Below are 23,909 nucleotides of genomic sequence, written 5' to 3'. Positions count from 1 at the left end.
GGACGCTTTACCCGGGCAGGTCGAAGACGCGCAGTCGACATTTGACACACAGTTCCCCAAGGTTTTGCAGCAATCAAATGACGTTGTTTCGAGTGATTAGACGAGGCGCGAAAGGGTTGTCGGTAGCGAACCAACTGTTCTTTTTTTTCCATTTCTTTACCTTTCTCATCTCACAACACCAAGCGATGCATCCCGTGGTCTGAAGTCGTATGCATATATAGAACACCCGTTCCCATCCCATCGTGAGACGGGGGATCATCTCTTCTTTTTCTGACCCAGTCAGCTCGACCCTTCAGAATCTCTCATCAGTCCGCGATTCAGTTATCGTGTGAGACACCGAGAGTTATCGCTGCTTTCTCTTTTATTTTCCTCGGGCGATAACAGCAACATCACACTCCTTAGCCCAACATGACCATCCTCACGGGTCGCCCGCTCAACTGGGCCATCACGGCCACTGCAGGATCAGGTGAGATACATTCTACGGCTCGTAACAAGACACAATTATCCCTAACCCTTCTGGTTCAGGTTTTCTTCTCTTCGGCTACGACCAAGGCGTAATGTCTGGCTTGCTTACGGGCTACGCTTTCACGAGGACGTTTCCTGAGATCGATACGACCAACGGTGGTGGCGGCAGCTCGTCCCTGCAGGGTACGGTGGTCGCTATCTACGAGATTGGGTGTTTCTTTGGCGCCATCTTCTGTCTGGTGTTTGGCGAGAAGCTCGGGCGCCGCAAGTGCATCATGCTGGGCTGTCTTGTGCTCAGTATCGGAGCTGCGCTGCAAGCTGCTTCGTTCGGGATCCCGCAGATGATTGTTGGTCGCATCGTCGCGGGGTTGGGGAACGGAATGAATACGAGTACTATTCGTAAGTGGAATCCAGCTAAGGGCTTTGGGCTTTTAGTTGAGAGGTGCTGACGGACGGAACAGCGGTCTGGCACTCCGAGTTGATGAAGGCGGATAACCGAGGCAAGGGTCTCGCCATCGAGCTGGCGATCAACATCTTCGGTGTCGCGCTGAGTTACTGGGTCGACTACGGCATGAGCTACGTCTCCAACGACTCGCAGTTCCGTTTCCCTCTCGCCCTGCAGATTCTCTTTGCCGTCGTCACCTTTTTTGGCGTCCTGGTCCTCCCCGAGTCTCCCCGATGGCTCATCGCTCACGACCGTCACGACGAGGCCCGCCACATCCTCTGGGCTGTCGAGAAGGATGCCCGCTCCATCAACGAGAACGACCCGAAGCTGCAGCGCAACCTGGCCGAGATCCAAGCTGCTATCCGCGAGGAGCGTGAAGCTGCTAATACCTCATCTTTCAAGGCGATGTTTAAGAACGGGGAGCAAAAGTTCTTTTATAGGACTATGCTGGGTATTGGTGGCCAATTTATGCAACAATTGAGCGGTATCAACCTCATTACTTACGTATGTTTTATGCGTTTATACCCTATGATATTGTCTTATCGGAAGCGGAAAGCTAACGGATACAGTACGCCCCGGTTATCTTCCAGCAATCCGTCGGCATGTCACACAACCTCTCGCTGCTGCTCGCTGGTTTCAATGGCATTGCATACTTCTTTTCGTCCCTGATTCCAATTTGGATCATCGATCGCCTCGGCCGTCGCAAGCTCATGCTCTTTGCCGCCGCGGGGCAGTGCGCCTGCATGGCCGTCCTCGCAGGCACAGTCTCCAACGGAAGCGTCCCCGCCGGAATCGTCGCTATCGTCATGCTCTTCCTCTTCAACTTCTTCTTCGCCGTCGGCCTCCTCGCAATTCCCTGGCTCCTGCCCGCAGAATATGCCCCGCTGGCCATCCGCACTCGCGCGGCCGCCCTCGCCACCGCATCCAACTGGATCTTCACCTTCTTGGTCGTGGAGATCACGCCCGTCAGCATCAGCAGCATCGGGTACAGGACGTACATCTACTTCTGCATCTTCAACTTCTTCTTCATCCCGCTCATCTGGTTCTTCTACCCCGAGACGCAGAACCTCAGCCTCGAGCAGATCGACCGCCTGTTCACGGGCGGAAAGGTGCAGCTGCACTGGAAGGCGAGCATGGGCACCCCCGGCGACCTCGCTCATCCTGTCAACGAGAAGGATTCCGAGTCCGGCTCGGGAGAGGTCCTCCGCGTGGAGAACAAGGAGTTGGTTCACTAGGTCGAACACATGCAGTAATAGTGTTTAAAGAGATATGCGCCTCTCGGGTGTATGGTGGGGGACAAGGGTCGTTTTATGATATCCAACGGTCACGAACCGTAACGCAGGAGCGAACAAAAAAAGGGGGCTTTTCTTTCGGTGCTGAAATAATACGGACTGATGGCTGTAATAATACAAAACTCGGTACCCATTCCGTCCGTGATCTACAACTTGCTATCGACCCAAACAGGCTTCCTCTTCTCCACAAAGCTCTTGACACCCTCCGTCATGTTCTCCCCGGCCTCCATCTTGCGGTAGATCGTCCGATCGACCAACCCCGTAGCCTCCTCCGGCCCCAGCGCCTCCCACCCGCTCTTCAGCCCCTCCCTCGACACAATCACCGCGTCGGGCGAGTTATTCGCAATGGCCTCCGCGGCCGCCAGCGCCGTCTCGAGAAGCCTCCCGGGCTCCACGACCTGGTTGACGAGCCCCCACGCGAGCATCTGCTCCGGGGTGTAATCCGTCCTCCCGATCAGCGCCATCTCGGTCGCGCGCTGTCTGCCGACGGCCTTGATGAGGCGCGGCAGCGCGCCCGCGATGGCGACGACGCCGATCGTGACCTCGGGCAGCCCGAACCTCGCGGCGGTCGAGGCGTAGACGAGGTCCGCGTTGATGATCATCTCCATGCCGCCGCCGTAGCAGAGGCCGTTGACGGCGGCGACGACGGGCTTCTTGCCGCCGCGGTTGGAGAGGCCGCCGAAGCCGGCGGTGGAGGGCCACTTCTCGCCGGGCTTGGCGTCCGGGTGCGAGGAGGTGGTGACGACCGGGGCGGGGGAGGCGGTCGCGGTCGCGGTCACGGAGGACGGGGCGGTGTTGCGGACGTTCCACTCCTTCAGGTCGGCGCCGGCGCAGAAGGCGCGGCCGGTGCCGGTGAGGACGGCGCAGCGGAGGGTGGGCTCGGCGTCGAACCACTCGTAGAGCTTGGAGAGGGCGTAGTGCTGCGGCGAGGGGATGGAGTTGAGGTGGCGCGGCCGGTTGAGGGTGACGAGGAGGATGTGGGGGCGGGGGAAGGAGATGTCTGTGTCTGGGACGGGGGGAGGAGGGGAGGAGAGGGTTGGTTTCGAGGAGGACATGTTGCGGATGTAGCGGAGGTAGGGAGTGAGTGAGTGTGAATATGTTTTAGATGAAGGCGCCTTTTGATGTGGTTTAGCTTATAGATGATTAAGATCTCACTGCGCGGATGTGAGGATGCGTCAATCGTGTCAATTGAGGACTATGGAAGTTGAGAATAATCAAGATTGATGAGATTTGGTAGAGTGCCGTTGAGATAAATGAGGTTGGGGCCTTGGTCCGGGGTAAAGCGATGATGTGTTGCAGGGGCAATTGGCGATTTGCCTCGGCTTGTTAGTGTAATCGGGATTCATTCCCGTGCGGGGCACACCGAGCTCGGTGTGTCTCGGTGCACTGCGGACCAACACCAGTGACATAATCGCATAATCACACGCCTCGGAAACAAAGCACATGATTGACAACTTGGGGTCTTCACGTTTGTGATATAAGAGAATTGGTATAGTAAGTGATTAGGTAGGCTACGCAGTCGTGGACCATCGCCAAACTCACATCCTGCCCGTTCAAAACGTAGCTGACCGATCAGAAGCAATACCCACCGATACCTTCGGCGATGCAGATGCCGTCGCAGCATTCAAAGTCAACCAGGCAATATTCTTTTCGGGCAAACAGCTCAGTAAATTTTCATGAAAGTCTGTTGTGAGGAGCTCTGCACTTACCGCCCTCCTCGCTACACATGGTGTGCAGCTTTCCGTGGCCGAACACCTTCTCGAACACGGCAGAGAGACTGTACGCCTTGCTGGTTTGTTTGAATGCAATTACGTGTGGTTCATAGGGTTCTAGTCGTCGTTATGTCAGCGCTGGAGCCTCGAAGTGTGTGGATGAGGTCGACGGTGGACTTGCCGGATAGGTGCCGCTCGGTGGCAGGCGCCGCAAGGACTAGGCTTGAGAAGAGAAACAGGTGGAACTTCATGGCGACTAGGATGAAGCCTCAGATGAATTGAACGGGGCGTTGAATATTTCGGTGAAAGCGGGATGAAAGTTGCGGGCCTGTTAACTTGGAAGAAGACTTGAGCGTCGAGCTGGGCGTTGCATAAATGTTTATACTCTTCGTGGCTCATATTTGTTTTCTTGAATGGCGCTCATCGCTCGCTTTGTGAATGGAAGTTCCCTTTCGTAAATGCCGACTGTATTTTGTGGTATGATTGAAATGGGATTTGGAGACGATCAATCAATGATGCTGAGTTTCGATCACCTAGTGATTGGTCGTTATTGAGGCCGGAAAGACTTGCGTTCAATAGACTTGGATTCATCGCAGCTGAGGAAAGTGATGCAGTACCATTTCAGCTATCAGTCACTCCGTGATGTTGCAAATGTTAACCAAATTCGGACTGATGCGTTCTTATCAGGAAACAGCCTTCCGGTTGATGGTGTTTTGAACGCCCTGCAATATTTATTGCGCTCGTTTGTATTGGGACCCCTCACACCCACTTCCTCAGTTCATGGTGGTCGATGATCGGAAGTGGCTGGCTGGCTGCTCGTGAGGTAGGTTATGGGTGTCGCATGTTGTTCGCAACGCCGCTGAAAATGCTTAGGAGGAAATTTGATCGGTCGTCATTAGCTCAGAGCTGTAGTCGACTGAGCTAGATATAGTCTCAAGTCCAGAAGTTTCGGAGTGGTTTACACAGAATCAACGGTCCTGGCGACAACAGCAGGCGAGGCATAAACTCCAGTACCATCGGATCTCACGCGCCAAGCAGGAAACATGTAAGCAGCTTGTCTGTTGCAAAGGAAACAATGCAATCAAGTCCAACTCCGTGTCAGAAGGGCTTTGGCAGATTCCTCATCCAAGAAGGCCGACATCTCCCGCGGTTTCCGCATCACCTGCTACCAGTTCGCCTGTCCGAACAAGCTTGTACTGTGACATGGTAATGATTTGTGAATTATCAAATTTACCACGGGGAACTTATCACGGGGATAATACCGTTTTCTCATTCGGGGAGCCTCTTCTGCCATCGAACTTTTATGCTTTCAAAAGTTCATTGCTGGAATCTGGGATCGTGAAGTGGGCGCAGCTAATGTGGGTTGTTCGGCTTCGGGTCGGACTGTCCGCGCCACTCAGGTTCAGATTCAGAGAGACATTTTCGGCAGGCCACATGTGTGACCAGGGCCGATTCTGGCAGCCGAGTGACAAACATATGAGAAATCCGGCAATATCAATTTCTTGATCTTTCCATTCGTTTGGAGGTTTCCGTATCCACAAAAATGGTCTGTTTCCGGGCTTGTCTCCGGGCATGCATGTTTGTTGTTGCAGGATGCAGAAAATGGGGGGCTTCTTGCCTCGCAGTGAACAGCAGTGTTGACATGGATGCCGAATGCGTTTGTTAGCCAAGGAGAGGGGAAACGAAATGGATCCTAATCCCTGGGAACCAGCCTATATTAACTATTGAGCGTGGTATTGGCAATCCTGTTGGCTTTGTTTCCTCCTCTTTAACCTTCTAACACCATCCAAACCACCACAAGCACGTTGCGCCGCAATGTATCAAGCCCCGGACAACAACGAAGTCGAGGTTGTTGTGGACGACGTCGTAAGCGCTACATCGTGCACAGATACTTCTGATAGCATGATCCGAGTTTTCTAATCGTCTTCGCAGTCTAGGGACGATGCCCAGTCGGAGATCGGTAGCGTAAGGATTCAACTCACCTCTCTTCCCAACTTTTCGTCGCGTCACTGCCTTCAGCGAGCCCAATTGAGAATCCACGTATGCGTGCTCATACTTACACAATGCTTACACATGGATTCAACTATAGAGCCTGGCATCATCGACGACCAGTCTTCGGTCATCTCTTCGAGATTACCGTGAGGAGAATGGTCGGACTTATCATCGGTACAAGGATGGCAGTACGTTGGTCTGCATCATCATGGCGTTCGTCTTTGCTAACTGAAATATTAGAATACAACATTCCGAATGATGAGAGAGAGAAGGACAGACAAGGTTAGTTATGAATCTAGCATTTAGTCAGCCAGCACGCAGCCCGCTAATTGAGATTGCAGACTTGGAACACCAGCTATGGCTTCTTACCCTTGACGACAGACTCGGTGTTGCCCCACCGTGCCGAGAAAACGCCCAAGTCGGTCGGGTGCTTGATGTCGGCACTGGCACGGGAATCTGGGCGCTCAACTTCGGGGACGAGCACCCTGAATCCGAAGTAAGTCACCCGTCAACAAAGTCTTCAATAATGCCTGACAAATTTCTTCTTTTCAGGTCCACGGAATCGACCTGTCTCCGGTTCAGCCAGGGCAGTAAGTACTGCGCATACTGCCAGATTAGTTGTTCAAGCATTGACCTTCATACAACTAACACGTGATGCCAGTGTTCCCCCGAATGTCAGATTCGAGATCGACGATATTGAAGACGAGTGGAACTTCTCGCAACCGTTCGACTACATACATAGTCGAGTAATGACTTCAAGCATCAGTGACTGGCGCCTATATTTGCGCAGGTGCTATGAGTGAGTTCAGCATTTTCCCAACGTCGGAATATCAACCTTGTCAGAAAGGCTAATTACCCTTGAAAAAGTAACCTCAATCCTGGTGGTCACCTCGAGCTCCAGGAGCTCGATTGCGTACCGCGCTCTGATGACGGAACCCTCACGTCTGAAAGTCCCCTGATGAAGTGGGCTGATCTGCTAGTTGAAGCGTCAGAAAGGTTAGGGCGCCCGTACATTGACATACCTCCTCTCAAGGATATTATGGCTGAAATAGGCTTTGAGAACGTTGGTATCTATTTGCACAAGTGGCCCACGAATGATTGGCCGAGAGACTCTCAGTTCAAAGAGCTTGGAATGTGGCAGAACGAGAGCATGATGGAAGGACTTGAGGGCTTCACTATGGCTCCCCTAACGCGCGCCCTAGAATGGACGAAGGATGAGGTCAATATCTTCCTCATCGACGTGCGCAAGGAGATCAACAACAGAAAGGTTCACGCATACTGGCCAACGTAAGTCTTCATACACTCCAATGCTGGAAGCACATTCTAACCAGTCTGAAACAGCTTCTTCATTGTTGGCCGGAAACCTCTGAAGGAGAAGACGCCGGCCCCGTCCGCTTGAGGGGCAAGTTGACAGACGCCGCTGCGGACGCCAGCGGTCAAAAGCCGGCCTTTTCCTCTCCGAGCATGGGGAAACTTGCGCAAACCAGAAGCTCTACATGTGTGTGGAGCTTTCCAATACCCATGACTTTAAAACAAATTTTCATGAAGGTTCAGGTGTCAGAACTGGCGAGTATGATCATCGTCAAATGTGTTATTTGAGAGTTTACACGGAGAACCGCTGGTGGTTGAACGTCACAATGTCTCCCCCAGTCTCTATAATGGCAATTAGGCAGCGATGCACGGCAGACGGTAATATTTGGCTTGACATAAGTGGTGGGATACCGGCAAGACTTAAAACAGCGCGCTTTATGAGACACGCTATGGTCACCAACGTGCTGAAGTGGCGGAGTTGATCTACCCATTATTGTGTGATCGAGCCCTATCTACCCCAGCTAAACAACCTCTGTCCGATGTTGCAGCAATAAGATCGGCCGGCACGATCTCATGAACCGCACAATAATCTCAGTGATACTAGTCCTTATATCCTCAGAATCAGACGAGTTCTTGTATAAAGATGAACGTCCATCAACAATGTTGATCAGATTTAACTCCATGAGTCGGGACGACATCCGTTGCCTACCAAATACCACCTTGTCAGCGGGCGTATTGGTACGGATGACAGCACCCGTTCTCGGAATAGACCGTGTCACTGGCCAAGTATGAAAAATGCAGACGCATAATGTCGAAAACCTGAGAACCCCAGGACACAATACGCAACGCATAGCCGGCGGGTGGGAGATTCGGGATGCCCGGCGAGAGGGTGTAGGTGAACGGCCATGAGTAAACGCGAGAGAAGAGAGAGAACAATATCCGTAGGGCGGACCATAAAATAGCCTCATCGTCCGAGGATCCCGAACCCGAACCAGTGGAACCATGTCCCCATACGCTCTTAAGACGGGGACTCTCTTCGTCGAAACTAGAGCGTCTTGGCCAAAACTCCCTCGGTTGACTCGAGTACGTCGCCTTCAAGCCCCTTGACAAGCCGGACCCCTGCTCAACATCCGCCGGCACGACTCCATGATCACCCAAATGTCCGAACATTGGGGTCGAGACGGCTTTTTAAACTTTTTACTCTCCGTCTCCTGCGAACTCCGTCACCGGACGACACCACACCACCATCTTGCTATTGGGCAAGGTGTCACGATTGTCGCAACGCAGCGTGCTTTTAGACTTTCTGTCCAAAACATCAGACTGCACTCATGCCAAACTCGACGCCGAGTCAGGGGCCACGAACGGAGGCTTCGTCGCAAGTGTACAGGCAGATGCGGTCTGAAGTTTTGAACCCTATCTTCGGATGGCATGGGATGATGCCATAACGGCCGAAAGTCACAGTGGTGATGATATAAATCAGGGCTCGGCGGCAGTCTTAGTGCCAAGAATGCTCTAGTTCATCACTTTCTCTCTAACATCACGGTCTCAACTCTCTTTTCCACTTCTCTTTGCACAGTCCTTTCTTTGCGCAGTGCCGGCCACTTGCTCTTTCTGCATCCATTCGTTTCAACGCCAAGAGGTTTTAATCAATCACACATTCTTTAGTAGAGTTCCCGAGACCTAGACAAGATGAAGCCCACTTTGATCACCCTCATTGGTCTCTTGGCTACTTCTGTTGCCGCTGGCCCCGTCCCCGCTTCTGGCGGTTTTGACCTTGAACCCAGAGGTAATGGGAACAACGGAAACACTGCGAAGCAGGGTGAGAAGGGCGGCAACAAGGGCGGTAACCAAGCGGGTGGCGCCAAGAACGGCACCGCCAACGCTGGAGGTGCTGCGGGAGGAGCCGCTGGTGGTGCTGCGCCCAAGGCTGGCAACACCACGGCTCTTGTGCTGCCCGACGGCCGTATCAAGCAGGATGCTACTCCGGAGAGCTTCAATGTCCTTGAGAGCGTCTTCAAGAGTGCCGTCGTGAAGGGAGATGGTATGTAATATGCGGATGACTACTCAGAGCCTACGGCTAATGTGTTGAATAGGTCTCAAGTTCAGCGATGTCATCACCTTCCCTCAAGGGCAAGCGTCTTTGGTGAGCAGTCCCCTTCATCTCAGACACATCACTGCCATACTAATATTTCGCAGTTTGATAAGGCCACCAACACCAAGGCTTTCGCCATTAACATCGACGACAAATCGGTTTTCATTCCCAAGGGTGGCGAGGCTCAAGCGAACATCCGCCGTGCCGATCTTCTTCCCAGCATTCGCTCGCAGCTGAACGACGTCGCGGTCACCGGCGTGCGCACTATGCACTTCTCCATCCAACGCGATGCCACAAAGCCTCTCAATGCCAGTCACGATTACCAGGTCATGAACCTCGAGTCTAAGGACTTCCAATTCCACCAGATCGACGTCAGGACCGGTGCGGAGAACGGCAACGACATCGCCATCTTTGGAAACTCCAAGAACCCCGCTGGAGCCCAGAAGATTTTCTCCACGCCCTTTGGCGAGGGCAAGTTTGAGAACTTTGCGATCAAGATGGATTTCACCGCGAAGTATGTCGATCAGTTAATCGTTCAATCACAAACGCTGACCCTCTGCTAGTACCGTCCAGGTCTTCCACAGCACCGGCGATGAACCCCTCAAGCAGGTTACCGAGCCTGTCCAGAACGGTATGCAGATCCCCTAAAGCCATGATTGAGACGCAGTGCTGACAACGGTAGACCTCGCTGGCCTTGGCGAGTACCACTTTTCCCTCCAGAAGAACCCCGTCGGACAAGCCACTCAACCGACTGGTATCAAGGAGGCGGTTATCTTCGGTGGCATCTTCATGGAAGATTCTACCAGCGGCCAAGTCACTCTTCAGTAAAGGTATCACGCTTGGACGGTGTTAAGTTTGCGCAAATAGGCGCAGGCAAACTTTGACACCAAATCTCCTGACAATCAGATGTGGTCCTGGCAAAACTTGATGAACGTCTTGTCACAATGTAACTCGAAATTCTTAAATGAATACTCGCCAAAGCTGCGCCATCTATGATGTTGCCTAGCACTCATTCTGTGATGATACATGAAATTTGGCTATCACAAGAGAATGTGGCTGCACACTTGGACGCGCAACTCCCTGAACTTGATCTCGCATTCCCTTTCCTTAGCCCGCAGTAGGCAGAAGTTGCGCGGCATACCGCTCAACTACTGCTTGCAAGCAAATTGACCGTCCTTATCAACCCAAAGAGCGTTTTTGGGTACCAAAGACTCAATATCCGCATGGATGCTACCCATGTCAAAGGTCAACTGGGCCTTCACATCGTTGCCATCCTTGTTCTTGCAGTAGCAAATTAACTCGGAGCGGTACATCGATTTGATTTCGCAGTGGTTGCAATGATCCCTGATTCTCCGTGTCTTTTCGTGATTCCACTGCAGGGCTTCTGTGTCGGGGTCGAAGACAAGACACTCATCGAAGTTGATGAAGGTCGGCGTCGTGAACTTTCCGTCGGCGTTCTTGCAGCATGATTCGAGGTAGAGGTCGCCACTGTAAGGTCCGTATTTGCCCCTGTAGGTGCGAGCCTCGACACAGCGTCTATGGAATAGGTCTTCGCGTTTATCGGAACGGTTGGGGTATTCGTCAAGTCTTTGGAGACACTTATCCGGCTCTTCAGAGGGAGGGAGCTTTGAAGATGGGATCGAAGGGGTGGAGCCTGCGGAGGCGAGACCCGCGATGGCCAGAATGATGGAAGCCTGCAGGCGCATGGTGTATATTCTTGGTTGTGGTCGAGTGTGACGAAGCGAGTAGTTCTTTGGGTGACTTGTGTTTGGGGATGGAAACGATCGATACGAGTTGGGCATGTCGTGTGTTTATAACAATTCAGTCGCAGTCGGAGAAAGGATGGAAGCTCATCTAGGTAATGTGAGCACAGAGGCTCAGATGCGACATTGATGGACCAGACTCTCCGAATTGCATGGTCCATCTAGAATCCTATCGAAGTCTACCACGCTGGGTAGCAAAACAAAATTCTTCGGGCCACCCGGTAGGGGTTCTGTACCACCGGCACCGGCTTTTTGATCCCGTACACTTACATCTAAAATCCTTGATGGAGTGCCAATGTCATACCATCGCAAAACCAAAGTGCACGTCGAATGTAAGGTCAGTAAGAACTGGGCTCATTTGCTGAGATATCCAAGTATATCGTTATCAAAGAACTTAAGCACTCCAGCATTTGTTGAGAAATGCGACTGCCTCACTACCAACACCGACGGTGTCTCCATCAATGGAGACTACAATGGTCCATCGGGAATACAAGCTTCACAGAACAAGAATCCACCGAAGGCATCCATCAATGTTGTTATCCACATTCGCACGTAAAGGTATTGAAACTTTAGAACATATCCCGGTTTATTTTTCCTTTGGCTTTTGTTTTTTCTCGCCCTGTGTTGTTGCTCCTATCTATATAAACTTTGGAAATATTTGGTAACCTGCAAGTTCACTCCAACTCTCCATTTTCATTGAAAATTGTGTTCCTTCTCCCTCATTCACGTTCGGAATGGTTTGGACCGCGTTTTCCAAAGCCTTCGTTGGCCTCGCCGTGCTCGGCCATCTGAGCACTGCCTACGCTGACGACTATCACCCCATCGATGCGCCCGCGGACTCCGTCGATTCGCTCGACGACGAACCTCGCTTTGTCCAATGCTACTCGGAGCCACTGAGTCCAGGTATTGTTGATGACGCCAGGGACTTCTACATGAACGCCTCGACGATGGGCAGCAACGCCGCGCAAAAAGACATCAAACGCATTACGGTCAAAACGATTGCCGTCAACTTCCATGACATGGGCAACTCGGCCGATGACAAGCTCACTGTAAGTTTCTTGGCGTGAAAATGATTGCAATCAGTGGTTTTCCTACCCGACTTTTACGGAGGCTATACCAATGAACGTGTTAATGGTTTGCTTGAAGCGAGAAAGAGTAAATAATTGCTGACACAATTCGCAGGCAAGTATCCATAAGCAGTTTAAGTTACTGCGTGATACCTACAAGGAGTACGGCTTCAACTTTGAGCTGAATGAAATCTTGCACTACAACAACCCATCCTGGTCGCAGTGTTCGGTTCAGGGCGACTTCGCCCCTAAGCATCCGCCTTGCAAGTCTGTTACGCGTGCCTTGCGCAAGGGCACCTACCAGACCTTGAACGTTTTCATTCATCGAGGTCTGCTGGTTAAAATAGCAGGTTTGCCGATAAAAGCTCTCGTTCTTGGGGAAGCTACAACGCCTTTGGACGTACACACCAAAAGACTGTCCCATGCAGAAGCCCTGGCACTCGAGGGGGTACGAATTCGGGATATCACACTTGTGGATAGGCATCCCAAACTCTTTGGGAAGACCCTAGTCCACGAGGTAGGTCACTGGTTGGGCTTGCTGCATCCTTTCGACACGACCAAGAAATGCATCGATAACGACGGAATCCACGACACTCCTCGGACTAATTACAATCGGGAAGATTGTCCTGTTGGAATGAAGCCTACCTGTGGTCACACAGACCCGATTCACAACCACATGATGTACACCAGCGATCCTTGTAGAACGGAGTTCACGAAGGGGCAGACGTAAGTTCCACCGCCTTTGACCGCTTGGGAAGGGAGAGGCTAACCAGATTCGCTTCTCAAGGGCCCTCATGCACAAGGCCTGGACGATGATAAGAGCGAAGGTTAAGGGTTCGACAGAACCTGCCCCGAAATCTCTTCTTTCTCTTTAAGTTAGTGGCTCTAAGCCCGCGTCTGTGGTCGTCGCCGGAGAGGCGCAGATATTAGCACACAACTTCTATCGAGGAGATCAACTGATAGATTGACGAACAGCTATAGTATGGAATAGTGACTCATATCCGGATTTTCAAATACATTGCTCCGTAAAAACGAGTCCAAACCTTTCATCTGTTTGATGTCTGATGCGAGGAGAGATCACGGAGCAATGAGATTAGGATGAGTACTCGTGATCCCATTTCGTAGACAACGGCGAAAGATTGGAATCATATACAGTGTATTCAAACTATCTGTTTTTTATGCCGCTGTTCTGAGTTCTACACTGAAGCAATGCCGTAGTTTGAAAGCTCAAACGGCCCTCGGGCCCGGATCCGACCAGCCGGACAGATGCGGAGTTTCTGCGGAGCCATGGCGGTGCGCCGAAACGGTGTGCTGATCAAGTGTGGAGAAAGCGGTTCACGAAAACGAAGCCGACTCCGCCCCACCTTCCGAGTCAGGTCACAGCGGAATTAATACCGGGAAATCGGGCATTTGTCAAGAGAAATGTCTGACGATAACTTCTTACCTCCGATTTCCGAATGATCCGGCTTCGAATCCGCGTCGGTGTTCCGCACATTGTTTGCAATAGAACTTGGCATGCAGCTCTCACAAATTTCACGCAAAATACAAGTAATGATATCGTGGAAGACTTTCGTCTGGAAGGTTCCGCTGTCAGAGGGAGGACAGGCATCGGACTCATGAGTCGCGATCCGCGGAACTGCCTAGGCATGGAATCGCCGAGTGGATAACCTGCTTACCAAGGCGGGAATAGGACATGCGTCATCGTTCTTGTCCGTAAGCATGTTCAACGTCTGCCCTGCAGGTAGTCTGCGGACTCGCCGACGTTTCCAATTGTATGTACATGTGTAATAAATAAAAGGGCCCGGATCTGCCACATCTGCAGAACTACTGGAATCAACTTTCAGAGCCGCCATCACCAACAAAGATTGATCAACATACGAGTTGTTCGTTTCGCCTTAACAGAGGTTGCAACACTCAGCATCGAAAAGTCCCGGCATCACATCAAAAGTTACAGCACACATTTAACACCACCGCTACGTTCTAATCATGTCAGCCACGAACATCTCGGAAAGCAGGCTGTTCAAGCCTATCAAGCTTGGCAACTCACAACTCAACCACCGCATCGCCATGGCACCCCTGACCCGCTACCGCCACGACAAGAACCATGTTGCGATGCCTTTCGTACCCAGATACTACGGCGAACGCGCCTCGACCCCGGGTACTCTGATCATCTCTGAGGCTACAGGTGTTTCCATGCAGGACACCGGAGTGCCACAAGGTCCCGCCTTTGTGACGGACGAACAGGTCGAGGCATGGAGGAAAGTTATTGCTGAGGTCCACGCCCGCAAGGGCGTCTGGTTTCAGCAAATCTGGGGACAGGGCCGAGCCGCGGACCCGGAGTACCAAAAGGCGCGGGGTTTCAAGTACAGATCATCGAGCGCCGTCCCGATGGAGCCCGATGCTGCCATTCCCGAAGAGATGACGGAGGAGGAGATCTTGCAGTTCATTCAAGATATGGTCGACACAGCAAAGAGGGTCATCTCGGCAGGCGGAGATGGCGTCGAGATTCACTCCGCCCACGGTTATCTGCTGGATCAGTTCCTTTCAGACTCAGTCAACAAGCGTACCGACAAGTGGGGAGGGTCCGTCGAGAACCGATCGCGACTCACTCTCGAGGTTGTCAAGGCGGTTGTCGAGGCCATCGGAGCCGAGAAGGTGGCCATTCGATTGTCACCATACGCATCGTTCCAAGGCGCGGAGTCGTCAAACATCCACGAACAATACACCTACATCGCCAAGGAGCTCAAGAAGATGAACGCGCCTTTTGCCTACCTCTCGCTGGTTGAGGCCAGAGGCGACCCCGCCAAGCTCTTGACAGTCAACGAAGACCCCTCGATCGACCAAAAGACGCTGGACTTCATCCTCGATATCTGGGACAACTTGTCTCCGGTCATCGTGGCCGGTGGCTACACCGCGGACACGGCAGCGAAGGCGCTTGAGACGCACTACGCGAAGTGGGACGTCATTGTTGCTTTTGGAAGAAGTTTCCTTGCAAACCCCGACTTCGTCTGGCGAGTCAAGAATGGTATTGAGTTGAACAAGTACCACCGACAGTCGTTCTACATCAAGGGTTCGGAGATCGGCTACAATGACTACCCCTTCAGTTCGGAATACGTCGATGCTCAAAGAGAATGGGCTCTGAAGAATCTGGAGGTGGCCAGCAAATAGAGCAATTGGTTCATGACCCAAAAAGCGATGGGATAGATATAGAGTACTACTAGATCTAGACAATTATGATAATGAAACACCCAAATACTCCTTCTACCTTACTTAGTCTTACAGGCTATACGATTAGTATTTTCCAACATGCGTGAAAAGCTTGCGCAAAGAGAGAGAGGGGGAGCCAGGTCAGCATCTGGGCAATATCACTATCATAAGAGCATTTCGTATTTCTAACATACAAACATACGCATTCAAAAGTTACAGTCATGTGTCTCAGGGAGTGTGATATAGCAGATCAGGTGCCGCGAATCTATTACCAGCCGTAGAGGGCTAAGGTGTTGGATCCTGGAGACGCTGGAGACGCCGGTTCATCGTTTGCTCGTGAAGCTTTTCGGATACAGAATCGACGAATCTCCCGCTTGCTCAAAAGCAATAAGCAGGGGAGGAGAGGGAGAAAGCGCCAACTGCCAAACATACAAGTTAGCATCTTCCACCACGTTGATTGTACTCTCAGTCGATGCTATACAAGCAAGACGAGGTTCAAAGGCGCGGTTGAGATCAAGTTCACAGAAAGCTGTCAACAATAGTCGGATGTGGCATGGCACAATCGATCAATTCAAAAAGAACGGAGCTGAAGATGCAGGTCAAAACAATCTACGAAGTCAGGCCGGAGAAAAAAAGTGCTCCCGGCGAGAGTCGAACTCGCGACCTTCACATAGCTCACGGAAATCACGTGACCATAAGTATGACGCTGTAAACCAACTCAGCTACGGGAGCTGATGGTGACGAAAAGTCAAATTCTGAGATCCTTAAAGCGTAGGCGTGGGGTGTCGGAAGTTTCCGGTGGGGCTCTCCGAATCATTTCGGGCTGCACGTACCCGAACAGTGCTGTGAGGAGCGCTGCAGTGCTTCCCGTCAGCGCACTACTGCTGGTGCCTGCGCTGGCGGGGAACAAATCTCTCGCATCCGAAAAGCCCCCAAACAGATGTGAAGATGATGCGTCGAAAAGCTTCCAGGATGACTTTTGGGTTGCAACGTGCAGCCTCTAGCTTGATGTACTAACAGTTAGGGTACTAGCAGTTCGAATTCCCTGCTGCATCTTCCGACCGCCGGCACGTTGGGGTAGAGCTATGACAACAAGCGTCGCCCACTACTGCCGTCGAAGCTCTGCTGAAGCTTCGTCCACACATCTTGCATCCGATTACCGCTGCCTTCCGTCTTGGAAATTACTATGTAGACAACCCTCAATCTTCGACCGGTTTCATCTCGGATGTCTCCGTCTAGCGCCACAAGTATCTTCGACCGCTGACTTTGTGAGATGGCAGTGTGGAAGGTGCAGTCGGGGGAGGCTTCGACGCTGTTCAGGGGCCCTTCAAACTCTCGGAGCCATTGGGTGGCGTTATACTCGTCGTATTTGGGATCGACAATCTCGCAACTCCACTGGTGCTTGTTGCCACGTTTGCTGACAGAGAGCAAGACAAGAAATCTGTCGTCTTGATGGTTGAGTCTCAATATCAACCCTCCGAAATCGTGCTTCAAAGTCGACCGGAACCCAACGGCGCTGTAGACAGGCCGTGACGTATGCGAAGTCGGGGTCTGCTTGTATTGAGGGACTAAGCAGTCAATAGACCTTATCATTTGATGGTTCATATCCGTCGAGAAGGATTCGTCGAGGATATTGATGTAGAACCCGTACTCAAACTGATGACGGTACGGCCATGGCATCAGATCTTCCGTGTTTCTCGAGATCTTGTAGAGAAGATGCATCTCCTTGGTATCGCAAGCCAGTGATCGATGAACGGGGAAAGGCTGCATGGGAAACGGACAGCGGCGATGGATGATGCCTTCCTCCATCAGAGGCAAACACATCATGCGCTTGTGCTCCAGGTTGCCTTCGTCGGTGCTGATGACTGAGAGCATCGCGCAGAGGCAGTTCACGGCCGCAACGACAGGAAGCCTGATGCGCAAGCCGATATTCGTAATCTGGTAAGGCGAGCTGTCGACGTTTCTGTGTGTGGCCACGAACGAGCTCGAGTTCGCAAAGACTGCTGGCGAAGGCGCCAGGACACTCTGCCATTGATTGGGCGTCTTGTGCGGGACCCAAGCCCAGCAGAATATGGTGTGGTCGTCGGATGATTTGATGATCTCCTCCTGCAGTCGTAGAAACGCTCTCGAGCCCTCGCCGTACAATAGCGGCATATTGATGTCGAATATACCCAGAAGGCAGTAGGCTATGTCCTCCGGCCTGGTCGTCTGTCGTTTGGAAGCCCAGCTCATTCTTGCAGAAACGCTCGCGGACCATATCCTTCGGGTGCTAGTCAGGTAAGTGACGTCGATGCCGGTGATCTTCGAGATATGGAACATCAGCTCCGACTTCGTTCCGATTTCTATCCATTCCTTGGTAAAGAAGAAGACTTTTTCGGGTGCCAATAACTCCTGTAAGGTCCACCCTCGACTGAACCATCGACTCGAACCAAAACTTGAGTCTTGTTTGGAGTAAATCTTGTGGACGAGGTCATCTGCCCATTCCACATCGGCCAGATAGACGAGACAGACAGCGGCACGCTCGTACCATGCGAACATGGAGTTGATGGCCTCCGAGAGTTCTGCGCTGCTCGTCTTGTCGATGCAAACTGTATCTACCCAGAGATACCCCAGCCTATCGTCTCGCGTCTTGGAGCAAGCATGGACAATCTTCGAGTATCCGGGCTTCTCTAGGTACTCTGGAGAGGGGTCGTTGTAGTTGGCGGTCCATTCCTGAAGGCTGATCTCGTCGTTGCCCCATGTATGTGACAGTATCGCATATCGTGGGATCGTTTCACTTGCACCGAAGCTTTCGATGGCTAGTGAATGAACGTTGATGAGCTTCATGGCACCGCCACACCGCGGTGAGTTGGAGTTGGCAAGTATCTGACTGTCTCCACTTCTTGAAATCATGTCAGCTCCATCATTGGCGTAGAAATAACTGAACATCAGTTCGCTAGGTATTACTCAGCCAGTCTCTCCCAATATCATGCCCAAGTCTTCGATGGCACCATTTGCTCGGCATCGCTCCTTATTTATATCAACTATTTGAGCTGCTTCGTTTGTGTCACAACATTGACATTCTTCAAGTGCAGCAGTGGTATCATCAAAATGCAAATCGACAAACTCTCAATCATTCCCTCCTGGTCCGCCTCATAGAGGCTTGGTGTCATCCATGCCCTTTGCTGATCCAGTAACCGCCTCCTCATCGAAATCCTGGCTGCTGTTGTTGTATCCAACCCGGATATCCTCAATCTCATCACCGACTTCCATCCATTTGTCGCTGGTAGCAGGGATCGGGGAGATCTTGCACAGGCCCCAGTACATGCCACCAGAAACGATGAAGCCACCGAAGAAGTTGATGTTGTAAATGTACTTGGCTCCAACAGGCACATCACGGCCAATTTCACCGGCAAATCCCACCACGTTGATGAGAATTCCAGCAATGTAGGCAACATACGCGCGCCAATGAATGCCGTAAGTGAAGTAGTACGGTCCCGTCTTACGCGCATCGTAGAGCTCCTTGATCTCGAGATACCCCTTTCGTACGACGTAGTAGTCGGAGCACATGACGCCGGCAATGGAACTGAGGAACACGCTGTATGCCGACAGGTAGGTCGTGAACTTGTTGGAATCGGTGAGCAGGGTGTAGGGGCACATGGCGAGACCAACTGCAGCGCAGATGTATCCACCACGACGAATGCTCAAGTACCGAGGGAGAAGCGCTGTCATATCCGTGCCGGCAGAGACCGAGTTGGCCGCAATGTTCGTACCGAGTTGGGCCAGAGCGAACGAAGTAGCGATCATGAAAACTCCGAATCTCTGAGCGGAACCACCGTCGTCGATAAATCTCTCGAGCAGCGACAAGGGATTCCAGATCGGCTCGTCCAAGTCGTAGATGACAGCAGACGACGACGAAACGATGATGCCGATAAAGGAGGTGAAGGCGAAACCGACTGGAATAGTGATGAGCTGAGACCACAAAGCATCGCGGGGCTTTCTGGCAAAACGAGAAAAGTCGGGGTCGTTCACGATGAGCGTCGCGAAGTTGGCGATAGATGACATGACGCCCTTGACAAACTCCCAGGCAAGATCGCTTCCTTGGAGTTTCGCAGGTTGACGGACAATGGGACCTACTCCTCCAGCGCGGACAACGGCCCAAATCAAGAAGGCGATACCGGCGCAAGGGGCCACGTAGGACTTGACTGTGAACAGGTGTCGGATCTTATGAACCGGGAACCAGATGGCAGGCAAAGAGCAAAACCAGAAGAGGAAGAACGAGACGTATTCCGCAGTCGATGTGCCGGAGCTCGGTGAGAACCCGCCGGGGTTGATTGTCTCACGGTCCTGCAAGGTGTTAGCACGTGAGGCATCAATCAAACTCTTATCCTCGTTCCACTTACCCAAGACTTCCAGATTGCGCGAATCATCAAGTAAACACAGTTGCCTCCGATGTAGGCTTGGACACCGTACCAAACGCAAGCTAGCTTCTATGAGCAAGGCCACTCAAGAATCAGGATGTATGGGGGCGAAACTCACCCATCGCAGCGCGGTTGAAGACGGGCCACAGACTACCCCAGATTCCGAAAGAGGACCTGTTGACGACGGGGAAACCGATGTGGTAAACAGCACCAATGCGACCAGTCAAGCAGATGAAGGCACCGGCGATCGCGTATCCGAGCCAGACGCAAAGCCACGACTGCCACCATGAAAGGCCACCGACGACCATGGACGATGAAATCATCCAGGTGTTGACGTTGAAGGAGTCGGCAACCCAAAATGCCACGAAATTCCACGGACCCCATTGCCGCCTCTCTGGTTCGACTCTGTTCACATGACGTCAGCCGTTGTTTCGTGGGACGAATGCTCCCACAGCGCCCAGTACTCACGGTTTGAGATCATAGTTCGTGAGCTACCGATTAAAACTCGTCAGTTTCTCCTCAGATCCCAGGTGGTTTCTTGAACTGCGAATCATACCATCAGCTGTGCTCTCGTCAAGCCAGGCTCAGACTCGACGGCGAGTTTGTCGGCCCAGTATCTCCATTTCGAGCTGTGGACCTTTTCTGGCCGCGCTGTGGTGGTTGCGGTGTCCATATTCACCCCGTCGACCTAGTTGTTCGTTTGCGTGTTGCTCAAGCGATAGACGAAGATGCCGCAGTCATATAAAGACCAGGAGGAAGACCAGTCACACGTTGCGATGACGATATGCACGTGAGAATGGAACCGTAAGCGAAAAGCTGGGCCGCAGGGTGTCGTAGGTATTGATCTGCAACGGGGTTACAGTCAAAGAAGTGGCAGTTCCAAGGCAGCGGTTGAGGGGTGAAGCTCCGGCTGAATCTCAGCCAGAATCCAAATCTGAAGCAGCGGAGGACATCGCCTGGTATTTATTTCGAGTCCATGCCGGTGTCGCTCTGGAGAAGGAGACGTTGATAAAGCACATGGAATCTCTGTACCTCTGTGTCTCAGGGATATCGACTGATGGGACCCGGAAATCGGTGCGACGCCCCCCACATGGACAAGCTCTTTTCAATCGTTCTGCATCCAAATCCCGCTGAAAGACACGACGATTGGGGAAAAGTCATGGCGCTGGATAGCAGGTAAGGCGAGCTGGACTGCAACAGGACAAGGGTGCTGCCGGTCACGCCGTGATTGCAGCAAATTGAAGAGCGCGCAGGTTGAGAACGACGTCAAATCTGATCGAGTAAGAGGACGAACCCGGTACCGAAAACCTCGAAAATTAGGTCGTCTGGGCAGGATCCTGCGATTGCCATTGGTTCGTCCGAGGAGATGTCTTATCATGGGCGTTGGTAGACTGGGGAGGTGGCGGCTTGAGGGAACGGCTCCCGCTCAGTAACCATGCACCATGATGCCTGTTCGGCATGGGACGATGCGGCTATGTGTGATAAGTTAGCCTGGCAGGCAGGGGTAGCTTATCGTCGGCTCCAAAACCCCGCAAGCTGGGAAAAATCATTACTCGATCTCATCGAGTCAACCAACTTGCGGGAGTGACAAACGGCTAGATTTGGGCCGGCCTATGCATCTCGGGACTTGCTGGGTCAAAAAATCAGCTAACGAAGCGGGAAATATTTGGGGTTCGTGCGTCTCCTCTCGGCCCTATTGTTCCATTCTTTTACATCCGCCAGTATTCGTACATCCATTTCCTCGACGCCGAAACATCATGACAGTCAGCATATCGTCAGGCTGGAGAAGGGACCCTCAATAAAGCTTGGTAGTTGACGTCAATTGTATTGCGTGCTATGGTCTCGACTGTTGAGTTGCCATCTCTCAAACGCGATGCTCCATGCGCAAGTATCAAGAGCTCGCGTGCCATTCATGGCCTCACTAGGTGGTGATTTTGCAGCCGCTCTTTCGTCTTGTCTCTGATAAGATGATCAGTGGACTGACTGGTGTCCAGATAAGGGGTCTCGCACAAGGAGAACCTTCATCGTGGTCCCACAAGCCTTCACCTGGCTGGGGGATCTACCCCCGTTCGATCGACAAATGAGTACGTTCCACTTATCTCCAGACATCCCCAATTCGAATTACCAGTTTTGCCGGAATCAGACAACTGACGCGACAATGATTCCCCCGTCCTGACCTGAGTAAGGTCTAGCCTGGACATTGTGGTGTCTCACACCTGAAGAGCAGGGCCGTTGTATTTCTAGGCATTCGCGTTCGCATCAGGGTAACCCAGTGATAAGAAGTCGCCGCCGGCGCGTCGCATCACAAGTCTTGGGCAACACCTCAGCGAGTCCTGAAGTGTTGACAGCATTGGCACATGGTCACACGCGTGTCTTTGTACGATATTTTTGAGCTCTTTCCGTCAACGTATTTCTAGATTGCTAGTTTGCAACCACCGAAGTTATCAAACTTTAGTCTTGGTGAATTACGGCGAACCCAAGCTGCGACATGGTTCGCCCTGATAAGAAGGGGGTGCGGGAGCGCGCCGCCGGCCAGTGCAAGGTCAGCAAAGTTTAATGCCGGAAATGGGCATGGCACCCAGCGCCACAATGCGTCAGTGTGGCTGTTAATGCTGTTGCCATTACTGAAGTAACCCGCCACAATCTGTCTTACACGGAAGATTTGATCTCGTATGCTTTAAGACGAAGATGGGAGAATATTACCAGCTGTTCATGTGCTGTTGATATCCAAAACTTCGTCCGAGTTACAAAGCTTTTGACATTATATGGTCAAAGCTCATGAGATTTCGAATTGGAGACTGGAGCTTGCCATCAGTAATGAGGCAACGCGAAACTTCAGTTACAACCACATGACTTTTGACAACACCACATGTTTAATCACTTCCGTTTACCTTGGATAACATAATGACTTTTGTTTCAATTGAACCTGAAGGGCTGGCCATTGAGGATAATTAAGCATAAAACCCGTGATGACGCACAGTCTCAGGATACAGACGCACGCTCGTATGGAAGGGACTCGTCTTTCACGTCGGCTTCTAGCCTCAAGCTTGGCTTACACAGTGTATAGATGGGCTTGAGAGTGAAAGCAAGGCTGACTAGAAGAAATGAATTCAACAGCCAACACTGTTGCTTCCAACAACAAATTCATCATAGGTCAGCACAATGATGAGAAGTTGATCATCAGCACACCCAGATTTAATGGAAACTGACTTCCAAAATGCGGAGCCTTTGCACAAAGAAGAGAAGCGATTGACATTTCACGTGTTTATGTCCTAATTCTTCGCGTGGGCATCTCCTATTTCAATGGATTTCTCAACATATTCTTATGCTTGGGAGAAGTATCATTCCCGCACGTGAAAAGCAGTATAAGATGCTTCAATGTAAGTTCAATCTTATAGCTGAATTCAAGAAGGATAATAGCTGGAACTTCGCAAGCCGCAGCGTAGGATGTAAGTTCATTCAGAAAAGGGTCGAATCCTTGAGAAGTTGCAAGCTCTCTAAAGCTATCTGATCTATTTCCGCAAATATACAATAAAGTCCGCACATACATGTGTTTCAACGACCATACAGGTAGGTTTTTCTTTTCCATGACTGCTCTTGAGGCTGTTGTTGCGGTCCACTCGGCGCCTGGATTGAAATCTCAGAACAAGCTTCATAAATGTGCAGAATTGTAGCGATAAATGGTCACAAAGTCTTTGCATGGCTGTTTTCAGGCGCGTTTTCACACGCGGGAAGCTTGAAGTAATGAGGCTCTATTTACGAGGAAGACAAGGATGAAGAGGATGGTAATGAGCCCATCAGAGAACAAGGAAGGCAACCCGGATACTAATGACGATGATACACCGGACAAGAGGATTAAGACGAAGGAAACTAAGTAGGAGAGATAAACCCATGACAAGGCTTAGTATCAGAAAAGTAAAAGCAAGTGGAGTGGTAGAAATGGCATGTTGAAGAATGACTTACATGTCACCACTGCACCTTGACACATTGCATAGACTCCGTCGTTTTCACTGTAATTCCATCACATTTTATACCATGTGTATGTGTAAGAGTGTACATTCTACTAAAGATCTAAGAAACCTTTCCGTCCTCATATTTCAAAATTTCCTACTGTGTTCATACTAATGAAGAAGACATTCACCGTATTATGAGTTGAGACAGAA

General features: G+C 51.5%; 8 protein-coding genes across 8 annotated transcripts; 4 read left to right on the top strand and 4 right to left on the bottom strand.

Annotated features, from left to right (window-relative positions):
* Positions 1-408: 408 nt before the first annotated feature.
* On the top strand, positions 409-2,145 carry CkaCkLH20_07846 (uncharacterized protein; the record flags this gene model as incomplete). Its single annotated transcript, XM_038890562.1, has 4 exons — positions 409-466; positions 526-864; positions 927-1,414; positions 1,480-2,145. 4 exons carry the CDS (start codon positions 409-411, stop codon positions 2,143-2,145), a joined length of 1,551 nt encoding a protein of 516 aa, XP_038744170.1.
* Positions 2,146-2,348: 203 nt separating this feature from the next.
* CkaCkLH20_07845 (uncharacterized protein) lies at positions 2,349-3,257 on the bottom strand (the record flags this gene model as incomplete). Its single annotated transcript, XM_038890561.1, has 1 exon — positions 2,349-3,257. The coding sequence occupies one exon, from the start codon at positions 3,255-3,257 to the stop codon at positions 2,349-2,351; it is 909 nt and encodes a 302-aa protein (XP_038744169.1).
* A 2,472-nt stretch (positions 3,258-5,729) lies between these two features.
* CkaCkLH20_07844 (uncharacterized protein) lies at positions 5,730-7,305 on the top strand (the record flags this gene model as incomplete). Its single annotated transcript, XM_038890560.1, has 9 exons — positions 5,730-5,780; positions 5,847-5,954; positions 6,004-6,094; positions 6,147-6,188; positions 6,248-6,402; positions 6,459-6,496; positions 6,568-6,705; positions 6,774-7,193; positions 7,248-7,305. The coding sequence occupies 9 exons, from the start codon at positions 5,730-5,732 to the stop codon at positions 7,303-7,305; spliced, it is 1,101 nt and encodes a 366-aa protein (XP_038744168.1).
* Positions 7,306-8,906: 1,601 nt separating this feature from the next.
* CkaCkLH20_07843 (uncharacterized protein) lies at positions 8,907-10,137 on the top strand (the record flags this gene model as incomplete). The annotated part of the gene is made up of 5 exons (XM_038890559.1): positions 8,907-9,258; positions 9,311-9,360; positions 9,414-9,823; positions 9,873-9,940; positions 9,992-10,137. The coding sequence occupies 5 exons, from the start codon at positions 8,907-8,909 to the stop codon at positions 10,135-10,137; spliced, it is 1,026 nt and encodes a 341-aa protein (XP_038744167.1).
* Positions 10,138-10,457: 320 nt separating this feature from the next.
* On the bottom strand, positions 10,458-11,015 carry CkaCkLH20_07842 (uncharacterized protein; the record flags this gene model as incomplete). Its single annotated transcript, XM_038890558.1, has 1 exon — positions 10,458-11,015. One exon carries the CDS (start codon positions 11,013-11,015, stop codon positions 10,458-10,460), a length of 558 nt encoding a protein of 185 aa, XP_038744166.1.
* Positions 11,016-11,806: 791 nt separating this feature from the next.
* CkaCkLH20_07841 (NADH: flavin oxidoreductase/NADH oxidase) lies at positions 11,807-15,307 on the top strand (the record flags this gene model as incomplete). The annotated part of the gene is made up of 3 exons (XM_038890557.1): positions 11,807-12,121; positions 12,255-12,489; positions 14,133-15,307. 3 exons carry the CDS (start codon positions 11,807-11,809, stop codon positions 15,305-15,307), a joined length of 1,725 nt encoding a protein of 574 aa, XP_038744165.1.
* A 1,122-nt stretch (positions 15,308-16,429) lies between these two features.
* On the bottom strand, positions 16,430-18,172 carry CkaCkLH20_07840 (het domain-containing protein; the record flags this gene model as incomplete). Its single annotated transcript, XM_038890556.1, has 1 exon — positions 16,430-18,172. One exon carries the CDS (start codon positions 18,170-18,172, stop codon positions 16,430-16,432), a length of 1,743 nt encoding a protein of 580 aa, XP_038744164.1.
* A 306-nt stretch (positions 18,173-18,478) lies between these two features.
* On the bottom strand, positions 18,479-20,419 carry CkaCkLH20_07839 (uncharacterized protein; the record flags this gene model as incomplete). Its single annotated transcript, XM_038890555.1, has 5 exons — positions 18,479-19,672; positions 19,729-19,808; positions 19,865-20,151; positions 20,215-20,237; positions 20,303-20,419. 5 exons carry the CDS (start codon positions 20,417-20,419, stop codon positions 18,479-18,481), a joined length of 1,701 nt encoding a protein of 566 aa, XP_038744163.1.
* Positions 20,420-23,909: the final 3,490 nt, after the last annotated feature.

This window comes from Colletotrichum karsti (assembly GCF_011947395.1).
Source record: "Colletotrichum karsti strain CkLH20 chromosome Unknown Scaffold25, whole genome shotgun sequence".
Taxonomy (NCBI): domain Eukaryota; kingdom Fungi; phylum Ascomycota; class Sordariomycetes; order Glomerellales; family Glomerellaceae; genus Colletotrichum; species Colletotrichum karsti.
Note: the sequence above shows the minus strand (reverse complement) of the source record. Positions and strands in the feature narration are given on the sequence as shown.